Source organism: Vigna unguiculata, chromosome 5, assembly GCF_004118075.2.
Source record: "Vigna unguiculata cultivar IT97K-499-35 chromosome 5, ASM411807v1, whole genome shotgun sequence".
Classification (NCBI taxonomy): domain Eukaryota; kingdom Viridiplantae; phylum Streptophyta; class Magnoliopsida; order Fabales; family Fabaceae; genus Vigna; species Vigna unguiculata.
In genome coordinates this window covers 9,632,954-9,654,270 of record NC_040283.1, presented here as the reverse complement: position 1 = coordinate 9,654,270, position 21,317 = coordinate 9,632,954, and the positions used below count along the sequence as shown (strand labels likewise).

At 31.9% G+C, this 21,317-nt stretch overlaps 3 protein-coding genes across 3 annotated transcripts; 2 read left to right on the top strand and 1 right to left on the bottom strand.

Moving 5' to 3' along the window:
- Window positions 1–829: 829 nt before the first annotated feature.
- LOC114186304 (chlorophyll synthase, chloroplastic) lies at window positions 830–6,510 on the top strand. The gene is made up of 15 exons (XM_028074360.1): window positions 830–1,076; window positions 1,304–1,348; window positions 1,466–1,554; window positions 2,839–2,926; window positions 3,124–3,209; window positions 3,316–3,402; window positions 3,475–3,540; window positions 3,636–3,719; window positions 3,813–3,874; window positions 4,701–4,776; window positions 4,869–4,931; window positions 5,058–5,139; window positions 5,823–5,899; window positions 5,989–6,036; window positions 6,166–6,510. The coding sequence occupies exons 1-15, from the start codon at window positions 959–961 to the stop codon at window positions 6,226–6,228; spliced, it is 1,134 nt and encodes a 377-aa protein (XP_027930161.1). The 5' UTR covers window positions 830–958; the 3' UTR covers window positions 6,229–6,510.
- A 111-nt stretch (window positions 6,511–6,621) lies between these two features.
- LOC114186305 (protein SLE1) lies at window positions 6,622–7,541 on the bottom strand. Its single transcript, XM_028074361.1, has 2 exons — window positions 7,306–7,541; window positions 6,622–7,143 (listed from the first exon to the last, which is right to left on the bottom strand). Exons 1-2 carry the CDS (start codon window positions 7,421–7,423, stop codon window positions 6,923–6,925), a joined length of 339 nt encoding a protein of 112 aa, XP_027930162.1. The 5' UTR covers window positions 7,424–7,541; the 3' UTR covers window positions 6,622–6,922.
- An 8,836-nt stretch (window positions 7,542–16,377) lies between these two features.
- Window positions 16,378–17,134, top strand: LOC114184860. The gene is made up of 2 exons (XM_028072211.1): window positions 16,378–16,428; window positions 16,598–17,134. The coding sequence occupies exons 1-2, from the start codon at window positions 16,415–16,417 to the stop codon at window positions 16,947–16,949; spliced, it is 366 nt and encodes a 121-aa protein (XP_027928012.1). The 5' UTR covers window positions 16,378–16,414; the 3' UTR covers window positions 16,950–17,134.
- The last annotated feature ends 4,183 nt before the right edge of the window (window positions 17,135–21,317 follow it).

Below are 21,317 nucleotides of genomic sequence, written 5' to 3'. Positions count from 1 at the left end.
ATAAGGTTAGGGACTAGAATTGAGGTTTTGGGTACTAAGTGAACTGACTCTGGACCCCTAAATAAAAACCATGCCCAAATCGTTAGAAAAAAAAATGGGTCTTACATGAATTATTTGTTGTTATTAGAAGAAGAGTTTATTAAAAAAAATATTTCATGGTTTATGTACTTTTTTTCTTATAATTTCAATTATTAATAATAATCACTTCATTCCTACTAAAAATAACTTCTAATATCTTCTTAAATTATATATTATTTTTTAAGTGAAAAAATAATATAAAAATATAATATTTAATAATGTTAAATTTATTATTATTTTCCAATTTTATTAAATATAAAAAAACTGGTCAGAAATTGTCTTAGAGGAGGTCATTTCCAGGAGAGAAGGAAAAAAAAGGTCAAAAATCGGTTTCTAAAGTTTCTATTTATATATGCAACAGTAAATTCATCCGGTTTAAATGAAGTTCTCCGGGTCTACTTGGACATTTCTGTCATTTTATTGAAGAAAAGAAATCCATTTTTCTAGCCACCATTGAAGTATTATAAAAACTGAACTATTTTTTTTTTTTAAATTTAAAGAACTAAATTATTGTTCTTGAAAGGTAAAATAAGAAACTGAACATATAAGATAAAAATTAAAAGTAGGATTTCATCTAAAATTTGTGTATATCAGATAAAAGTATTATTAGATATTTAAACTTCACTTTTAAATGTATTAATATCTCTAATTAAGAAAAGAGAGGGAATACTTTATATGAAGTTTTGAAATTTGTTGCAAAAGATAACCTTAAAATGTAACAAGAACCGGGTCAAGTAGAACCCGGTTTGAATCAGCAGTGAGTGAGTGAGTGACAAATTGGGTTTGTTTATTACAACTAGTTTATCACCACCACTACTAATAGGATCCACAGCACATGTCTCTTTCTATATCTGAAGCATCTTAAAGCTCTGAATCTTCAATGGCTTCTCTACTCAACATGGTTTCGGTTCCACCAAGAATATCGCCACCCTCACTCGCCAGAACCCCTTCACTTCAAGCTCGACCCGTTTTGCCACCCTTTTCTCTCTCATTTTCCAGTGGGTGACTCATAATACCTCTTTCTGGTTGCTCTTTCAGTCAGCGCTTGTGTGTTCTGTATACCCTTTTGGGCTTTCATTTGTTTTCCGACCTCCAATGTGCTAACCAGTCATGCTCCTAACAGTTTCTCATTGACCAACATGGCAAAAGTTGCAGTTTTTATGTTATTTCTATGTGGCTTCTTGCAATGGATTTGAAAATTTTGGTGTTTGTGTGGATATTGCAGGGAGGAGATTATCTATTAGGGCAACAGATACCGATACTAATGAAGGTGTTTCTGGGTTTTATAGCTTCATGGTGCTGTTCATTTCATTTCCCATTAATTTTGTTTTTCTCACAGAATGTTTTGGTTTTTTGTCCCAATTGGTGGGGTGTTTGTTTTGAGCAGTTAAATCTGAGGCGCCCAGTACAGCGCCATCTAAAGATGGTTCAAGTCTCAATCAGCTTCTTGGTATTAAAGGAGCTGCCCAAGAAACAGTGAGTCTACCGAAACAGTTTTGCAATTGCAACTCACTTTTCACTATCTGGTGTAGATTTGTTGACTGAATAACTGCTCTTATTGAATCATCTAAATTAATAGAATTCCAACCACTTGATTCCTTGAGCAGGAATTTGGCTTGTGTGTGTTTATGGCTGTTCATGGCAGCTCAAAAGCCTTATATATATAGTCAAATAAGTGATTGGTTGATTGCAGTTATAGAATCAATCTATATAAAGAAAATTGCAACAATTTTATTATCATTTAAGAGGATTTTAGCTTGCAGTTGCAGTTATGATTATATTGCTATATTTGATATTAAGCAAAGTTACAAACAAATGTGGATAATGCAGCTGCAATTTCAGTCGTAGAGACCCCAAAACCCTATTGCCTAAAACCTTACCACTTGATTCTTTGAGCTGGAATTTTTCTTCACAAGTCAACTAAACCACTGGATTTGTAGTTGGTTTGAATCCTTTGATGGAAGTATTATATATCTGTCTGAATCTGTCAAAACCTAATTACAGTTAGCACTCACTACATACTCTGCTGATAAACTAACCTAGTTTTCTTAGTTGAAATTTGATACTCTGCTGGGTTTTCTTGTTAGCTTACCTTGGAATAGAATTTGCTGGGGTAAGTTAATAGATTTTGATAATGACATATTTAACAATAATTAACTACTTAATACTCTCTCCGGTCTTTTATATAAGAATTGCACAGTGAATCAGTTGAGAACAGTTAAAGTAGGTGACTTAATTAATTTTAATTAATATTATCAGAAATTTAAATTTTATTTCAAAAATACACAAAGAATTAAATGATTAAAGTAGTGATAATCTTTAGTTACATTACCAAAAAGTTCAAGTGTAGTTTTCTTTCTACTCAGGGACTTATAGTGCAACTAAAATGGCAAACAATGCATTCATGGTAAAATTAAACTGATACGAATTTGAACTAAATTGCTGATTGAACCATCATATAGTAAATTGTCTTTATATTTTTATGTGCAAACTCCAAATTGCACTGGTGCGCTGTGTATTAATCTGAACGTCTCTTTTAGAATCCACCAGTGTCCATTACTATAATTTTGTTTTCACACATTATTGAAAGATAATTTTAATTTTTAATATCTTGGCACATAGTAAGGCTCAATGGCTCAATTTGGTTCTGAATTACTAGCAAATGCATCTTCAAGTTAATTGCATAGCAATATAATTTTCTGATAACCCTTTTGAAAAATATTAACCTTTTATAATTGGCTTGTGTAATATATTGTGCAGAATAAATGGAAGATCCGTCTTCAACTTACAAAGCCTGTCACTTGGCCCCCATTAGTTTGGGGTGTAGTTTGTGGTGCTGCTGCCTCTGGTATTAAATTCTAGCAATTACCATAATATTAAAAGTGGCATGCGTGATCACAAAGTGTTTGGTCCTGCATATTAGTCTGATAATTGTTCACACGTATTCAAAGTTCTATATTTAATGCTCATTTTTCATGGTATAGATTTGCATATTTGATTTGAAACAACTTGTTGAAATTCTCAATCTACTGTGATCTCTGGCAGGAAACTTCCATTGGAATTTTGAGGATGTCGCTAAAGCAATTGTGTGCATGATGATGTCTGGCCCATTCTTGACAGGATATACACAGGTAATGTATTTTTATTGATATAAAGTTTTGCCAGCTGTTATTGGTTAGGAATATCACTATCAAACTGACATAACTGAATCTGAATTGTTGGACTGTTAATTTTTAGACTCTGAATGATTGGTACGACCGAGAAATTGATGCAATAAATGAACCTTATAGACCAATTCCTTCTGGGGCAATATCTGAGAATGAGGTATTTGTGAATATGAGACTGAGATGTCTTTTCCAGTTTTCATGTGTTCACCTTTTGCTCAAAATCCTGCAGGTAATCACTCAAATATGGATATTGCTGCTTGGAGGTATTTCTCTGGCTGGTATATTGGACATATGGGTGGGTACAATACGCCATGGTCTCATTATCCATCATTTCTGACTTCTTTCTGCAATTATGAGAAGCTTGATTGATGAAAGTATTCTCCTTTACAGGCAGGGCATGATTTCCCTATAGTATTTTACCTTGCAGTGGGTGGAGCCTTACTGTCTTATATATATTCCGCCCCTCCTTTAAAGGTATGTTTCAAAGAATCTCCTGATTTTTTTCTTTCTATTTTCTATTCCTTTTGCCGATGATGATATTTGACCAACTTCTACATTTGTTGACAGTTAAAACAAAATGGATGGATTGGAAACTTTGCTCTTGGAGCAAGTTACATTAGCTTGCCATGGTGGGTACCTTCTACTTTGATAAACTCTGATTCATTGTTGTAGATTTAAACTTTTACCCTGGTTGTGTACATTTCGGTTTTGGTTTGTTTTTTATTTATCTACCTAGAGATAAATGAATTACTGAACAAGAATGATGCTTAGCTTTTTATATGAGAGAGGCATCTGAGAGGCCAATGAATTTCTTACATAATGTTTTATATAATATAATAAAATTCAAGCTTTACTATATTCTTGGTCCTTGTAATTTTTTGTTTTGTTTAGTCTTTGTTATTTTGTTTTAATCCCTATAAAATTTTCATTTTTTTCTTTGTTCTCCTCTTATCTAGAACATTTGCTTTAAACCCTATCTAATATATTTCAAAGGGACTAATTTAAAACAAAAAGAAATATATTATCAGGATTAAAAATGAAATAAATATTTTACAGAGATTAAAATAAAATAGCAAAGACTGAAATATAAACAGAAATTTTACAGAGATCAAATGTAAAATAATCTATTATGAGGCATAATACCCTCACTTCATCAACATATAACTATGATTTGGTGGGATCTTGTGAGGAAAAGACCAGGAAGATTTGGCACCAATGAATAGTAAGTAAACTATATAAGACACTACCCAAAACATTAAGATACTAAATTTTTGGATTTTTGCTGTACTGTTTATCTTGGTCATTCCTACAACTCAAACTCGTTTGGAATCCTCTTATCAGGTGTGAAATCCTCTTGTCATGACTAATTTGTTTGGTTGTTTGATTTACTATTATAAGTTCTATTTTCTGGACTGGCATGGCATCTCAAAATCTTGATCAATTTCTTACTGACAGGTGGGCTGGTCAGGCTCTGTTTGGGACTCTTACACCAGATATAATTGTTCTCACACTCCTTTACAGCATAGCAGGAGTAAGTAGTATATGCTACATGGCATTTTGTTGAATATGATAATCTGTTAAATGATACCGTAGACTATTCATTAATACTGTATCACATTGCAGTTGGGAATTGCTATTGTTAATGACTTCAAAAGTATTGAAGGGGATAGAGCTCTAGGGCTTCAGGTCTACTCTATTATCCTCTGCCATTCAATAACAGTATTCTGAACTTTTTCATGTTTAAGAAATTCTATTCATGCACCCATTGTGTAGCTTAATCTGACTTTTCTATTGGCTACCTTGTTTGAGTAGTCTCTTCCAGTTGCTTTTGGTGCTGAAACTGCAAAATGGATATGTGTTGGCGCTATTGACATTACACAATTATCAGTAGCTGGTAAATTTTGATCCCTTTAATATAGACAAACTCTACATTTTATAATGTACTTGTATTGTGTTACATTGTGAGGGTCCATAATTGGCTATATCCTTATCTCCTTATCGATAACTATTGTTTGACATTTGCTTTATTCTTTTTGTCTAATCTAGAGCTGTACTTGGCTATAAGCTATAATCACATTTTTGTGTAGTCACAGTCAGTTGTTTTTTTTTTTTTTTATAATTTCTTTCGAAACCAAGTGTAAAAGCATACTTTTCTGGATATCAAAAATGGCTTCTGGTATATTGAAGTTACATTGTTTGATATGGAGAACACCTTTTTAGGAGGGTTGAAGATTATTTTTTTTTTCTTTCTTTTATGAAGAAAAGGCCAGGGAAAGCCAGGTACTTATTGAGTAAATCCTTGTTGTTATTCAACAAGTGAAATATTATTCTTCATATCGTTGTAAAAGTATAACAGATGGTTCTTTAATATCATGCAATTTTTTATCATTCCTATAGACAATGCATTGTTCTTTTCGGTGCTAATAATATATAAAGTTAAAGTATCATGTTTCAGATGATTCTTGGATTCGGTAAAGCAGTATTTTTCATTAGTAATCAGTACTTAATTTGGTGACAAGAAATGCAAAAAGGATTATATTATAATGCAAAGGATTTTATTTACATTTACGGTTGCAGGATATTTACTTGGGGCTGATAAACCGCTTTATGCGTTGGCTTTGGTTGGTTTAATTATTCCACAAGTCATATTTCAGGTAAGGCACGCTATTACAAGTTAAAATATTAATAACAATCATGTGACTGCTACATGCTAAAACTGTTCTTATCATATTGTGCCTTGCAGTTCAAGTACTTCCTCAAGGACCCTGTGAAATATGACGTTAAATATCAGGTACATAATGAATGCTTAAATATAGTTTACAAGCATTACAAAATGGAGGACAATCATAGTTATTGGAGATGATATATCAGGAAGTACTTCAACTTTATATATATAACATTCTTTTTCTTGTATTTTCAGGCTAGTGCACAGCCATTTTTGGTGCTTGGTCTGTTGGTTACTGCTCTAGCAACTAGCCACTGATCTTCATTCGCAAAGAAGCGACCATAGGGGCATTAATTCACATATAATAAAGAAGGGACTCACCAATTAGAAGGATATAAGAGTGGGATACCTGCATTCAAGATATGTGCCATAGATTTTGCTTCTCCCTTATCCTTCTTGCTCTCTCCTCTTATCCCCTTATCCCCTCGTTCAATTTTTGATCATTCTGTTTAGGAAACTTAAAAGACTATGAATTGTACAAAGTGTAGACACATTACTTTGAACCACGGACAAAATTTAAAGCTATTTTCGTTATTCTCTCCTTGTTCATCCATTTCACCTTGCACAATCCTTTTATCATATACTTATTCATACAATTAAAAACTCCACAAAACAAGGATAAACTTTCATAAGACCACTCTGAAAACTTGATGAAAGTAGAGAATACAACAGCATTCAACATTAAGTAAAAGAGTTTAACACTTCCTACTACAATAAACATACCCTATTTTTAGCTGCGTTTAACACTTCCTTCAACATTACTACAATAAACATACCCTATTTTTAGCTGTCTAAGCTTTCGTAAAGCTGAAAAACTTAGCACTGCTTCCAAACAGAAGCATCAAAACATATTCTTTTTAGTACTAGTCTGTAGTATCCTACAGATATTCACTGCTACATCATAACCCATATACTAAACAACTACAACAAAACACTACTTCCTCACACATTCTTAGTTTTTCTTAAACTTGGACTCATCAATTTCTATGCCTTCCTCTTCAGCACGTTCTGCACCAGACTTGTCCATGGTGCTGAGCCCTCCTTTGCGTCCCATTTCTTTGTACCCTTCTGTCCCCATTTGCTCCTTCCTTGTCTGCCCTCCTTTGGTTCCCATCTCATGATACCCCTCTGACCCCAGCTGTTGCTTCCTCGTCTGCCCTCCACGGCTCCTTCCTACACACACATTCACATAATAGAAAACCACCTTAAAGTAAGATTTCAGATATGTCTTTGCTTCAGTGAAAAAAATTGACAATTAACACTTGTTCTTGAGAGAGAGAGAGAGGAGAGAGAGAGAGAGAGAGAGAGAGAGAGAGAGGTTGCAAGAATGCATGCCTTCAGCAAGATGTTCTTGAGCCTCAAGACTCTTCCCTCCAGTTCCACCAGGAACCACAGTTTCGCCTTGCTTTGCCCTCTCGTCGAGTTCTTCACGGTTTGCTTGTTTTGATGCCATGTTAATTGCTTCAACTTAGATTTTTCACTCCACAGAAAGATTTCAAGATTGTTCACATACCTGAGGTAGAAAGGTTCATCTTTTTATAGTGTGTAAAAGTATGCATGCAAAGGAGTAAACTAATGCAGAGTGATCAATATAGCAGTGAAAGATAAGTCTAGATTATTGTTACCACTGTTATGGAAATGTAGGTGTTGGCATGCATGCACACGTGGCTTTATGTGGAAGATGACACATACTTATAAGGTGACACGTAAAAATGGCATATCATGACACATACTTATATATTAATTATTACTATTATTGAGATTTATGTTAAAAAAAGATAGATTAAATAGTGGGATTGAAATGGAAACAGATCCACCGATTATTTCAACTATGCTCGTTCGGTGGGAAAAGTTATTCAACAACGTTTAGTTTTAACACAAATAAATTAGATAAAAAAAATGAAATGATGATATATGTCACTGTATGTGGAGTTAAACAGTGATAATGTTAGTCTTATTGAAAGATATACAGCATCAATGTGAAGAATACATCATCAGAATACAATTTGACAATGTGACAGAAAGTTTGAGAACTATTTTATCAAAATGTTCTTCTATAATGAAAAAATTACAGAGCATCAAAGTCAAATTACACAACAATTGCTGATATCATGTCTGATATTAAAATGTGTTGAATTCCTACTAATGATGAAAAAAAAATTCATGACATTATAGCCTTTTTTATGTTTGTCACATACAATAATGAAAAACCCTGTCCACTTTGAAAATGCAGTGATATTTAAAATCATTGAATGTACAATAAGTGCGTGTGATGTTCAATGATTGTGTAAAAAATTTTGTGCAACTGCATTCAAATTTCTTTTCTTTGGGAGAGGATCTAAAGTAAGTCATGCTTACTTATTTCACTTAACTAAACTATGAGTTTAATTTAATAATCTGATTAGTAAAAATACTCATTTGAATTTCTGACATATATAGGGATTGCATTGAGCTTTTGAGAAAGAAAACAAATTGCAAGTAAGTTCTCATAGATTAATTCTGTCATTTATGTTGGTCCTTTTGTCAAGATTTGTTATTAACTTTGTTAGTTTAGTGAGTAAATGATTGTTAAATGTTAACGTAACATTTATTCTCTTTTGTAGAAGGTATGTGGCATGACATTGAACCACATAAGTAATTCTTTGGTAGTTTGTCAAAGTTGGTAAAAGAAAAAAACAACTTTATTAACTTATCATTTTCCTTTTAATAAAGTTGAAATTAATAATAATAAAAAAGTGATTGGACATTTGAAATGGGTTTTTTTCTTTCTATACGCATTGATAACTTCCATTTCACTTGCGAAAGGGAGTTGAGGGAGACAAGGGTTTGTGAGTATTTGTGTTCTAGAGAGGACCGTGATTGCAACAAGAAGGAGTAGTACTGTGTTCATTCTTTAGGATCCACAATTGGGGTTATTTTTTGTTTGGTTATAGTTAGTTTCGTAGGTTGGAAGCAAATTTTTTTCTTTTACAAACCTTACGTAGGTCATGATTGTTGTTTGTTTCTTTACTTGAAAAGAGTTCTTCGTAAGTTTTTAGGATTGAATTTTGTGCTGAGGTATAGTCAATAAAGGGTTTTGTATATAAATACATGATAATTTTTACTTTTTTTTTTCCTTGTCTAGTGTTAAATGACAAGCTCAACAAATTGTTGAAACTTTTGGAGAAGCCCTCATTAAACATCACATGAATTATTTTAGTGAGTTTGTTGATTGCACGTCCATATTTAGAAGATTTAATACCTAATATCATAGTTGTAAATCTAATGAATCTCGAATTATGAGTCAACTTATATATAAGAATAAGAGACATGATATCATTTCTCATTCAAAATCTTAAGAGAATCCATTTGTAAGTCTTTCTACTTATATATTATCTACAACACTTTATACTCAATGTTCTAACTTTACACTTGAATCCTTCACAATTTTCTTCTCAAGTGTGAGTCCACACACATTGCAAACTTTCCTTTCACCTTGAAAGTATTATACCATAAGTTTTTTACTTATATAACACTCCTCACAGATGGTGTCAATTGTTGGGTTCCTCAAGTGAACATACCAAGAAGAGTCAGTACGAAATTTGAAAGTTGAGATCCTAATGAGTCTCAACAATATAAGGAGAAAGATTCTCAAATTACCTTACCTTGTGTTTGGATGAAACATTTCAACAATTATGAGAAATTGAAATGCATTGTATTTGAATTGCTTGCAATTAAATTTCCTTCATTTTCTAAATAACTTGTTTGGATAAAGAAATTAAAATACCTTACATTTCAATTTCTTATTTGGATAAAATAATTAAATTTCTTGTGAGATAAAATTTCATTTTAAAAATATTTATTTTAGACTTAATTATGTTTTGAGTTCATGATAAATTTGGAAACGGGCTCAACGACCCAGATGGGTCGGGTCGTAAAACCCAAACGGGATAGGTTGGGTTGGCTCGACGATCCAGACAAGCTTGATCAGCCTGACGGCCCATACGTGCAGGTCATATCCGTCAAGTTCGTCAATCTAGCCTGACCTAACCCATCTAGGTCGTTGACCTGACTTGGATCCACTAGATCATCGAGCTCGTCGACCCATCTGGGTTGTCAGGCTTGCTGACCCATCTGGATTGTCGGGCATGTTTGTGTCATTGGACACACCCGACAAGTCTGTGTCGTTGGATTGACCTGACTTGGCAAGGTCGCCGGGTCGGTCGGTATCGTCGGGTCGTCGGACCAGTTGAGCCCGTCTAGGTTTTCGGGTTGGTCAGGCCTGACTAGGTCATTGGGTCAGTAAGGCTTGTCAGGTCAATGCGTCAGTTGGGTCGTTGGGCTTGTGCGACACGTCTGGGTCGTCAGGCCCACCCGACACCTTTGTGTCATCTGGCTCGCCAAACCTGTGTGGGTCATCGGGCCTGCTCAACCCGTTTGTGTTGTCATGTCGGTCTGATCCATCTGGAGTGTTTGGCCAACCCATCCTGTCATGGTTGTCGAGTTTTTCGGGTCCATTTGGGGTTGAGTCCAGACTGTGAGGTTGAGTTAGAAGAATTTTAAATTTCACCTTTTTATAGGGTATTTGAATTCCTTCTAATTTAGCTAATTGAAATACTTCAAAAAAATGCATGCATTTCAAATATCTTTTAATTTCTCTATCCAAACAAAGCATTTCATTACAAAGAATTTCAAATTCTTCAAATAAATGAATCACCCTCTTGAATTGCCTCATCTAAACACACCATTAAGATTTTGGATTGAAAGTAACATAAGTCTTATATATGTGGATTTAGTCATTACTTGAGACCTATTGATTTCATCACTCCCGATGGGCTCTTCCACTTCAAAAAGATAACTATAATTCAATTTTAGTTTAGGATTTCCTTTAATTAGATATTACCCTTTTTTTACTTTCTTAGTGAGTTTCATGTGAATTTGTTCTACCAAATGTTCTTCAAATAAGTTTGGCCATTAATTTTCACATTTTATGGTATATTTTTATATATGAAAGATCATTTGTTGTGGTCGTCTATTATGGTTCTACATGAACTCATGATGATAAAATTATTGTTGTTTTAATACATTTTAACGATGCATCAAATCACTTATCTTTATTCTAGTAATTATGAGCAACCTTTAGTGTTCATGTCTTCATTAAAATTTCATAATGATAACTTTTATAAATGCAATAATCACCTCCTGTTACATTTCATTACAAGAAATTGTAACTCATTTTAAAACACTAAAATTATAATGGGCAAAATAATCAAACCTCCACCTAAAACTATAAAAACATCAAACATATCACGCATCATAACCTTCAACATTGTCAATGCCGTAATCAAATCCTAAACAATGTCATTTTTTCACAATTGTTCCCTGCTAAGATGTTTTTATGTTAGCATAGGTTCATATTTTAGGCCCATTTACTTGTGACTTCTAGGGTTAGCTTTGTGTATATATAATATAGTCAATATTACACGATCTCTTTCTTCGTATATTTTTTTGTTATCTACATTTAACACATCTCTCAATTTTTTTCAAACACCCAAAAAGTTGAAATTGCTTCAATGGTCCTGAAAAGGAATGATACACCATCAATGTCAAATCGAAATTAAAATGAGCTCAAGATGAATGACTTGAATGTCATTCCTTTGACAAATGATAACCTTATGTTGTTTCTTGTTCATGAAAGAGTCATGCATCCATAATAACAAAGACGGCTATTACCTATAAGCTCTTCCCAAAACTGTGGGATTTATGAATAATACTTAAACTGCTCATATTCCATTGTTACATCCTACATTGAGATCTTTAAGATCAAACATTCATGTTTAAAAACCTCAATGACAAAAATTCAATCAAATTAGGTTTTTTAATCCTATGCTACAATAAGAACACAAGAAAGAGGGTTTGAAAAGACAAAATCAAGCTACACACAATAAGATTTAAGGTTTATGGTATGTTTGGATGAGAAAATTTAAGAGAGTAATTCATTTATTTGAAGAATTTCAAATTCTTACAAGAAAAAATGATATGTTTGGATGAGAAAATTAAAAGACAATTGAAATTGAGGAATTTTAAGGTTTTTCAAATAACTAAAATAGTATAATTTGAAACCCACTAAAAAAAAGGAAATGAAATTCCACAAGTTGTGGAATGTCTTCTTAGTTAGGACATAAAAGGTTAACATGTCCTAAAATTCGAGTCAGGTTGGACAGAATTTGAGACAAGTCGGTTCAGGTTAAAGGTCAGGTCGGGCTTGGCCGGGACAAAGATCGAGTTGGGCCGGTCTGGGTCGTAAGTCGACCTAGTAGGTCCGGACCAAAGGTCATGCTGAGTTGGCTTAAACCGAAGGTTGAGACAAGATGATTCTAAACCAAGTCAGTCTGGACCAAAGGTTGAGCTCAATCTACCCTTGTCGCAGCTCCTGGTTTGAATTGGCTGAGGTCAAATTGATCCAAATTATTTTGAGGTCAAATCGTTTTGAATCAGCCTAGGTCGAACCAATTGAGGTTAGATCGACTCGACTTGCACAAAAAGTCAAGACAAATTGTACCAAATTGAAGATCGAACTAAGTTAAGTTAGACTCAAAAGTAAAATTGAGTTTGTCAAAAAATAGATTTTAAATTGTTTTATCTAAATAATAAAATTGAAATTGAAAATATTTAAATTACTTCATCCAAACTATTTATTTAAAAAATGAAAAAGATTCAATTATAATTAATTCAATTATTAGGTATTTTAATTTTTTGAAATCGTTCAAATTCCTCGTCCAAACATATAAGGTTAGGGTATAGCTTATAGTTTTTTTTTTTTACGTAAAACTATTTTTTTTCTTGTAGTGTTGTCAAAGAGATTCTCATATTCAAACGTAACCAGGACATAAATATTAAAAAAGAATGAGGAATGTTCCTCTATTGTTGCACAGAAAGTTTTCAAAATCTAACATTATTCCAAAGGCAGAGTCATACTCAATACTCAATACAACTCAGTAACATATGACAAAAGAACTAATGTGCATAAAAAAATAATTTTTAGGGACTTTTTCACCAAATTTTTTTCAAAATCTTAATTGTCATCCCCTATTTGTTTTAAATACTAAAATAAATGTATTTACTCCGTCTCACTATTAAATCATTTGATATATCTTTGATAGGTGGCCTTGTAAGCCCCCTTTTTAGCTTATAAATGTTTGCGTCTGGCCTTTTCGTAGGCCCAAGGCCAGCCCACTAGAGGACCTCCAATACCTTGTCCAACCCCACTCATTTCCACCTGTCTCATTTTCAGAAATTGTTTCCCTCTCTCAAACTCTCTTGTCTCTAGAGAAGGGCTTTGTTAGGGCATAAGCTCTTCCCCTTACCAGCTAGTTAAACTGAATCATCCTCTCGGGTAAGTTAAACCTCAACTTTATTCTTTCTCTTTTCTAATTCAGAGGCTCCAGTTTTGCCTTGGGTTCTCCCTTGTACCTCATTCTCAACTCTGTGTGTGTTTGTTTTCAGCTCTGTAGCTTACTCAGTGCCCTATCGCTCTTTCTTAGGTTACCATTTTATTTGCTAGCGTCTAAAAAGGTAAGGGAAGCTAGGTCCTTTTTCGTGTTTGAAATATGTGATTTGTTTCTGCTTCTGTTGTATGCTTAAAATGATTTAAAAATGTTTGTACTCTTATATGAATGAACTGTATGGATGTGCTTGGTTGTTTTTGGTGCTGCATGTGTGAAACAGTGGAAGAGAACTGATATTCTCGCCCAAGCGAGCTTGTCTCGCCTAGGCAAGAATAACATAAGCTCGCCCTGGTTCTGCTCGAGCATCTCGCTCAAGCGGAGGGTTCTTGTCTTGAGCAACGCATTATCTCGCTCAGGCGAGAACGACTCGCCCAAGCGAGACCTCGAGGAAACCTGGTGTTCTCTACTCGCGTCCTCGTCCAAGCAAGGGACTTTCGTTTTGGGCGAAGAGCGGTCTCGCCCAAGCGAGAAGGGTCCGCTTAGGCGAGAATTAGTAGAGTGCTCATTGTGCCACTGTTGCAAGTCTCGCTCAGGCGAGAATGCCTAGCTTAGGTGAGACAGTTGTTGTCGCCTAGGCGAAGGCTTTTAGCCTAAACGAGAACAGTGCGGATTTGCATTTTTATTTCCCTGTTTGAGTTGTGGCTAGTTGTTGTTGTGAAAAGGCATGTGTTACTTGATTAATATGAACTGAAAGTGGTATGCTTGGATTGATTTATGGCATGGAATTGTTGGTTGGTGGTGTTGTGGCATGAAAATTGAATGTTTGTGATAAAAGTGGTGGTTATGGTATGAGAAACATGAATTTGGTGTTTGATAGGCGTAATTCCATGAGTCTCGTAGGGAGAACTCATGGTGGTGTGTAGTGTATATAATTAAGATAAGGATTCAAGTAAGTATCGCATCCTGAAACTGTAAAGGGTCAGTTAGTCTCATGTAGAGCAAACTGATCTAAGTGGTGAGAGTAGCGGGAGACCCTAATCTTTGGCAGGATAATGGCCTTAGATGCTTAAAGGCTAAACTTGTGTGTGGTAGGGTGAAACTCATTGGCAATGGCTCTACAGAGCAGTAAAGGCCACCACATGTGCAAGCGTCCAATGAATCCGATCTTATTATATGTATTCGGATCATTGAGTCATAATGTCCTGCTTGTTTGCCATAACATGACTTTGTGCCTACTCTGTTGCATGCTTGCGAATTGTCTTAAGTACCTGTTTGCTATAATATGGTAAAACGATTTTATAATAGCTTACCCTTTCAACTGTGTCTGTTCTTATCTTGTTTTTCTCTTTTGCGATGATCACCTTATTGGTGGGAGCAGATGGGGGAAATGTTGAAGGTAGATCTGATGGTGGCAGCATCGTTGTTTAGTTAGACCTGTTATGTGTGGCTTTTAGGAACAATGTTATGGTCCTAGTTCTTTTCTTTATAATTCCTTGCTTTAGGTGTAACCCCTTTCGCAAACTGATTAAACTTTTAGATTATGTTTTGTTCATGGCCCCTCTTGAGGTGCCTTTGTGTCTTTCAAAGTACTTCCAAGGATAGCTGTAATGGTGGATTTATTATACGTATTCTGTTCACCTGATTGCCCTTTTAATATATGATTGTGTGATGTTTTATTTAGTAGATTTATTATATTTAAATGGAATGTTAGATGCCTTGTATACTTGAAATTTACTGGCATTTGAAAAAAGTATGATACACACTAAAATAAAATTAATTGGTAAAGAATTAAATAATTTTTAAATTATACCAAAGTTGATTGATACGATGTATTTGATAAAAAAAATGAACCATTCAATAATGAAGTTAAATGTCTCTAAAAATATGTTTAACAATGTATGTTTGATAATGTTCATCTACAAAATAAGTTCTATTTTCATAATTATTTTTATCTGATGAATCACTTGTTTCTTATGAAAGAAGCATTAGTAATACATTTCTATTTAAATCAAACGTATTTAAAAATATAAGATTATGAGTGCAACTAATTAAATAAAAAGCAAAACCTAAATATTGCAATTTACAATAAAATTTAAATTAATACTAAAGAACAATCAAAAGTGTATTGATGTAGCATTTAAAAAAAAAAAAAAAAAACCAGTATTAATGTGACACAAGTACTAATTTTACTTCCGGCACCTACAACGACTATGTGCTTATGAAATTAGACAAATTTTATTTATAATTCTTAATAATATACCTCATTTTATTTTTTTTAAATATCCTTTCAATATTCTTACCTCTTGTTCTTCATTTCCTATCATCCTCGAATATAATAACGACATTTCTTTTAAATTGTTCTTTCAATTCCATCACCCTAAATCTAACCATTAGACGGGTTTGTTTATAATGTTTATAAAAGAAGTTAAGTTAAAAATAAAAAATTATATCTCGGGTAAAAATGGATTTAAATTAACTGGGTACGTAGGCTTATAAACAAGCCGACTTTATGAAATGATAATTATATTTTAAAAATTAACAAAAAATAAAAATTATTTTATTAAAACATATATAATAATTTATGTATCAAATTATTATAATTCAAATAAAAAATAATTTTATCAGCATATTTTACATTTTAAAGATATATAATTTTAATTTTTTAAATGGTGAATATAATCTATTAACCTGTTATTTCTTACAAAGATCTGAAACATTGAAAGAATGAAATCAATTAATGATGCTCTATTTGTTTTCTTTCTCTCTCTTTCTTTGTTCTGCTGAGGTGGCGTATAATACGTATAATACGTTTAAAATGTTTAGTACTTGAGAATGAAGCAACGAAAAGGAACTAAGTGCTCAAAGTTTAAGTTTGTGAAGTCTTTGACCTTTGAGTACTTTGGCTCAAAATATTTTTGTTAGCTCCAACTATGGCTCTTTATATATACCTTATTCCTTCAGCCAGAACCGAATCACTGGTTCATATTACCAAATTCAGAGAAAGAAAGAGCAAAGACATGTCTTCATTGAGGTTAGTATAATTATCATCATAGTTAACTCTGTTTGAAGATGCTTCATTGCTTCTAATCACAAATCAATCATAACACTGTCTCTGTTTTCAGTGTTGAATTGCGAACTGCATCACTTGATTCTCTTTCACTTGTGTAACCCTTCTGTGTTTTCTCAATGAATGTGGTTAGGAATCTATTCAAAGAGTTGTCAAACAACCTTTACAACTTCTCAACACTGCTGTTCGCCCTTGTTGCAGCAAGAAACCACGACATGTTCATAAAACATCACAGGGAGATGATGGTTCTGCTCTGGACCAGTGTTCTATACTCCTTCTTGATGATTGTTGGGTCAATACTTCAGACTCATAATACAACCCTTCTTCCAATCATAACTTGTAGCATGTTTATGGTGGGAGGTGTTGCTTCTTTTCTGGTCTTGAGTTTCTTCTCATTAGTTGTTGCTATTATCACTTTGGTTTTCTGGGTTGTGATCTTCACATTGGTTGTTTATACCTATGTTGTTCCTCAGAGAAGCTCGTGATGTTTGTTGCCTCTGCAGACAAAAACAGAGTACCCTGTCAAACTCTGTTCAAACTTGTTTATGTCGTTGTTTTGATATTATGCCTTGTTTGGTTTCTGGGTTTTTGTTTTAGATTCTTGAGCTGGGAAAAATTTGTACTTGAATCCAATACTTGGATCTACATGAAATAGTAACTTTGTTGTTTTTACTTTACAACATGTTTAGCTTGTTGTAGTAGTTGTTTCAGTTTTGAAATTTATGGTTATTTTTTTTATGTATACTTAAAGAAATAAAATTTATAGTCGGAATTAATTTGTACATAGATTTTATACACATTTAATTGTGTTACTTGTTTAAATAGCATGTAATTGTGCGAATTGGAAATATGTGCCAATCATCCCAATTAATTAATGTTACATAAACGCACATATGTGTAAGAATACAAGTGTTTTGTGTCGATACAAATACTGGTTCTCAAACTGAGGTATAATACGTTTGGTTTTAAACTCTTGGAGTGTTTAAAAACAAAAAACACACTTCTTTTACACAACATACGAGGGTATGTCTTCATGACATGTTGACCAAGAAACATTCTGAATTAAATATGAATTCTCCAACTCTAAACTTTTAACCTTAGCTTCAAATCTGAGATTTTAGTTTTGGCTTCAGAAATAGAATTTTATGTGAATTTTATAATACTTATTCACAAAAATTCAAAATAAAATTACATTCAGAGAAATTAGGAAAGAAGTATCCAATTGATTGATATAATGATTAAACACTTTACTCTCACTAATTGTGCACAATCTATATGTATATGCAATTTCATGTTGGAATTTTAATATATGAAAATTTACGGATAAGTGACATTAATATTGGCATAAATTAGGATCCAATAAATTAGAAGAAACATTTGATAAAAACAAAATACATCAGACAAATAAACATAAATATTTAGTACATTTGCTTATTTCTAAATTTACAACATTATACAGAGATCAAATATACACGATAGTAATCAACTTTAGAGTTAATTAAAAAATAAATAAATATTCCATTTAATTCTATTGATCATATTTGAAAAATATGGTTTTACTAAAGTTTATTCTTTCATTAGAACATGATATAAATAATAAGTAAAAAATTGAAAATAAAAAATCAAAGTTTAAGATATTAAATTTTATAACTATTTCATAGGGAAGGTTCTTTTACTTTTCTTGTCATGGATAGTGTTATCTATTTTACTATAATTTATTTTTTTATTTGTAAAATTATTATAAATTCATTAAGAATAAAAAAAACTTAACTGTTTTCTTCGTATATATGTCGTAAGCGTTTGTATTTTATTATTATTTGAATATAAATTCTATTAATATTTTTTTTTATTTTAATGAGTATTATAATATTTAATTCTTTTATCATCATAAAATAGTGGGAACACGTAATGAATGTGATTTTGCAAATTAATAATAATATAAACAGGTAAAGTGCATTCACAAAGGATCTATAGTTTTTCTTTCTTGTAATTGAGTCCAAAATTTATGATGCTCAGTGTGTAGTAATAACTTGTAAATTTGTTAAGTAGCTTTTAAGAGACAATATAGAACAATTTAAAATTGTAAAGTAATGAGTAAATTAGGTATGATATAAAAAAAAGTATGATATATCATCGTCTAAAAATTTAATATTTAATATTTAACAATAAAATGTATTATATAACAATGACAATATTATATATCATGATTATATATTAATTGAAACTTACATTCCTAAGACGTGTAATTAATGAAGAAGAAATTTATAAAACTAGACAAAAGTTTATATGACTATAACATTGACAATCACAAAATATAATAATTAAACACTTTCAAGATAATTAAATACTATCAGTACTCCTGATTTAATGTAAAAGATTATACCGACTTTAGTATTTTATATTAGACTACAATAATAATAGAGATTTTTTCTACTTTCATGTCGTAATATCATTTTACTTTAATTTTTTTAGACTTATATTAAAATTAATCTTTTATATACAATAATATGTTGATATTTTTATAAATTCTTATCCATAAATCAAAATTATCAAATATAACTCATAAAAATTAACTCAAGTAAGCAGTATTTTATTTTATAATCTCCAACTATTATTACATGTATACAAATACACTATTTGGAACTTCTTTTTACCACTTGTTTATTTTACTTTTGTATATGGTCATAATTCCCCTAAACACAAATACATGAAAATATGATTTTCAGATTGAATAAATTTTGTTTGATTGCTCAAATATATTATTGAGAATACATCAAAAGCGATGTGTGGGAATGTAAAAGTAAGAGTATAAAACGTGACGCGTTTAGTACTTAGTAGGGTCCCATTTGAATTTTCAGGGTAATTGTACTTGTTTTCAGCGTTTCATATCTTTTGCCCTACATCAACACACCAACAAACAATTTTCACACGGAGAAGAAACCATTTTCATCTTAGGGAAGCACACAACAAAGCCAAAAACCAAATATATTCACTTTAACAAGGTTTGGGTGTGATTGGTTCAGCTTTGAAGAATTAATTTCAGCTCAATCAATTTTCCAACGTAAAAGCAAGAATTAGTTGTTTCTCATTCAACATGAATTTTTTATCCTTTAATTGATTTTAGAAATCAAACATGTACTGATTCTGCGTTAGAAAATCAATTATAATCAATTCTACGTCAACTTGACACATAACCAAACACGCACGAAGTATAATTACTACAACTACTTTTATTAACCGTAGGTATATTGTATATGTGGTCTTTTTCATAACCATTTTAACATCTTTGATATGCTTCATTCACACATCATGCTATCTTTTTATCTCATTTCCTCTTTTTAATATTCACCAATATCATTTTGTTAGTGGTGTATGTGTTTTTGTCACATGTTGCATTTATTTATACTAAAATTGTGTTTTATTATTGTTTAAGTATTTTTAACTTTTTTCCTAGTATAACAAAATGAAGAGTTGACGGGTCTACCGAGAAAAAAATTTATTGGAGAATTACAGTATTTATGAGAATTGAATATAATTCACATAAGAAATTGTCATTATTTTCAATCCAAAATTTTAAGGTAATGAATTTATGAGTTTTTTATTTTATGTATTGTTCAACTTTTTCATTTTTAACAAGAGTGGAATTTAGACTTACACTTAAATTCTTAAAAATCTTTCCCTTAATGTTGAGTCCCTTTCACATTAATACAACTAAAAAAGTTAATCCACAAAAAAATATGGAATAGGAAATTTTCCTAATTCAAAGGAGTTGTATTAAATTGTGAAATAAATTTAGAAAAGCACTGCAAGCTAGAAATGAGAGCAAGTTACATTATAAAACTGACACAAAATGTAGAGAAAAATTCTATACTAGAGAAGCTTGAAGATTATGTAGAGGGTTTGTTTGGGTACTCTAGATTGAGTAAGTTTAAAGGGTTTGGTCTGGTTTCCATTACAACAACACTAATGTTTATGGGAATGTATGAGAAAGTTCAAGCTGATTCAGAAACAAGTAAACACTTACAAAAGGTTTTTTCTAAATTTTATGTACCATATAATTGTTATGTTATACAATGTACAAATTAATAGGTTAATTATACTTTCAAATATAAATTTAGTGAATAATATGAAATATTTGACCCTCCTATTTATCTTTGGTATTGTAAAAAGTTACACAATGTGGCCTTGGAATGAAAAAATATTATCCATTTCAACAACAACAAATTTTGAAGAAGGGATGAATAATCATTTAAAAAAAATGGTACATGACGTTGGCAAAGATTATTTTGGAAGAACACATGTATATGATTTTTTGAAGTCGGATTTCAGGCCACAATTATATCCACGATGCAATAATTTTACAAGATTGTAAAAAACTTCAATATTATCTAGATTAAAAGCAAGAAATGAAGTAATTAATAAAAAAAATTGCATAGCATGTAAAAGGTAACATGTTACATAATTGTATCTATGAAGAAGACATTACATCTGATATGTTTGGAGTATAAAAATATATATGTATGCTTTAATGATTGTCTATTATACACAACTAAGAAAAGTTAATCTACAAAGATGAAATAGGAAATTTTCCTAATTAAAAGAAACTTGTGGAAATTGGTGAAACAAGATTGGAAAAGTAGTACAAGCAAGGAACTAGAGCAAGTTACATTATCAAATAGGTTCAAAATGTAGAGACAAATTTTATACTAGAGAAGCTTGAACATGAAAAGTTTTTATTTTTAAGTATTCTAAATTGAGTAAGTTTAAAGGGTATGGTCCATTCTCCATTGCAATAACTGTAATGTGTATGAGAAGGTATAAGAAAGTTTCAACTGATTCAAAAAAATGAAGAA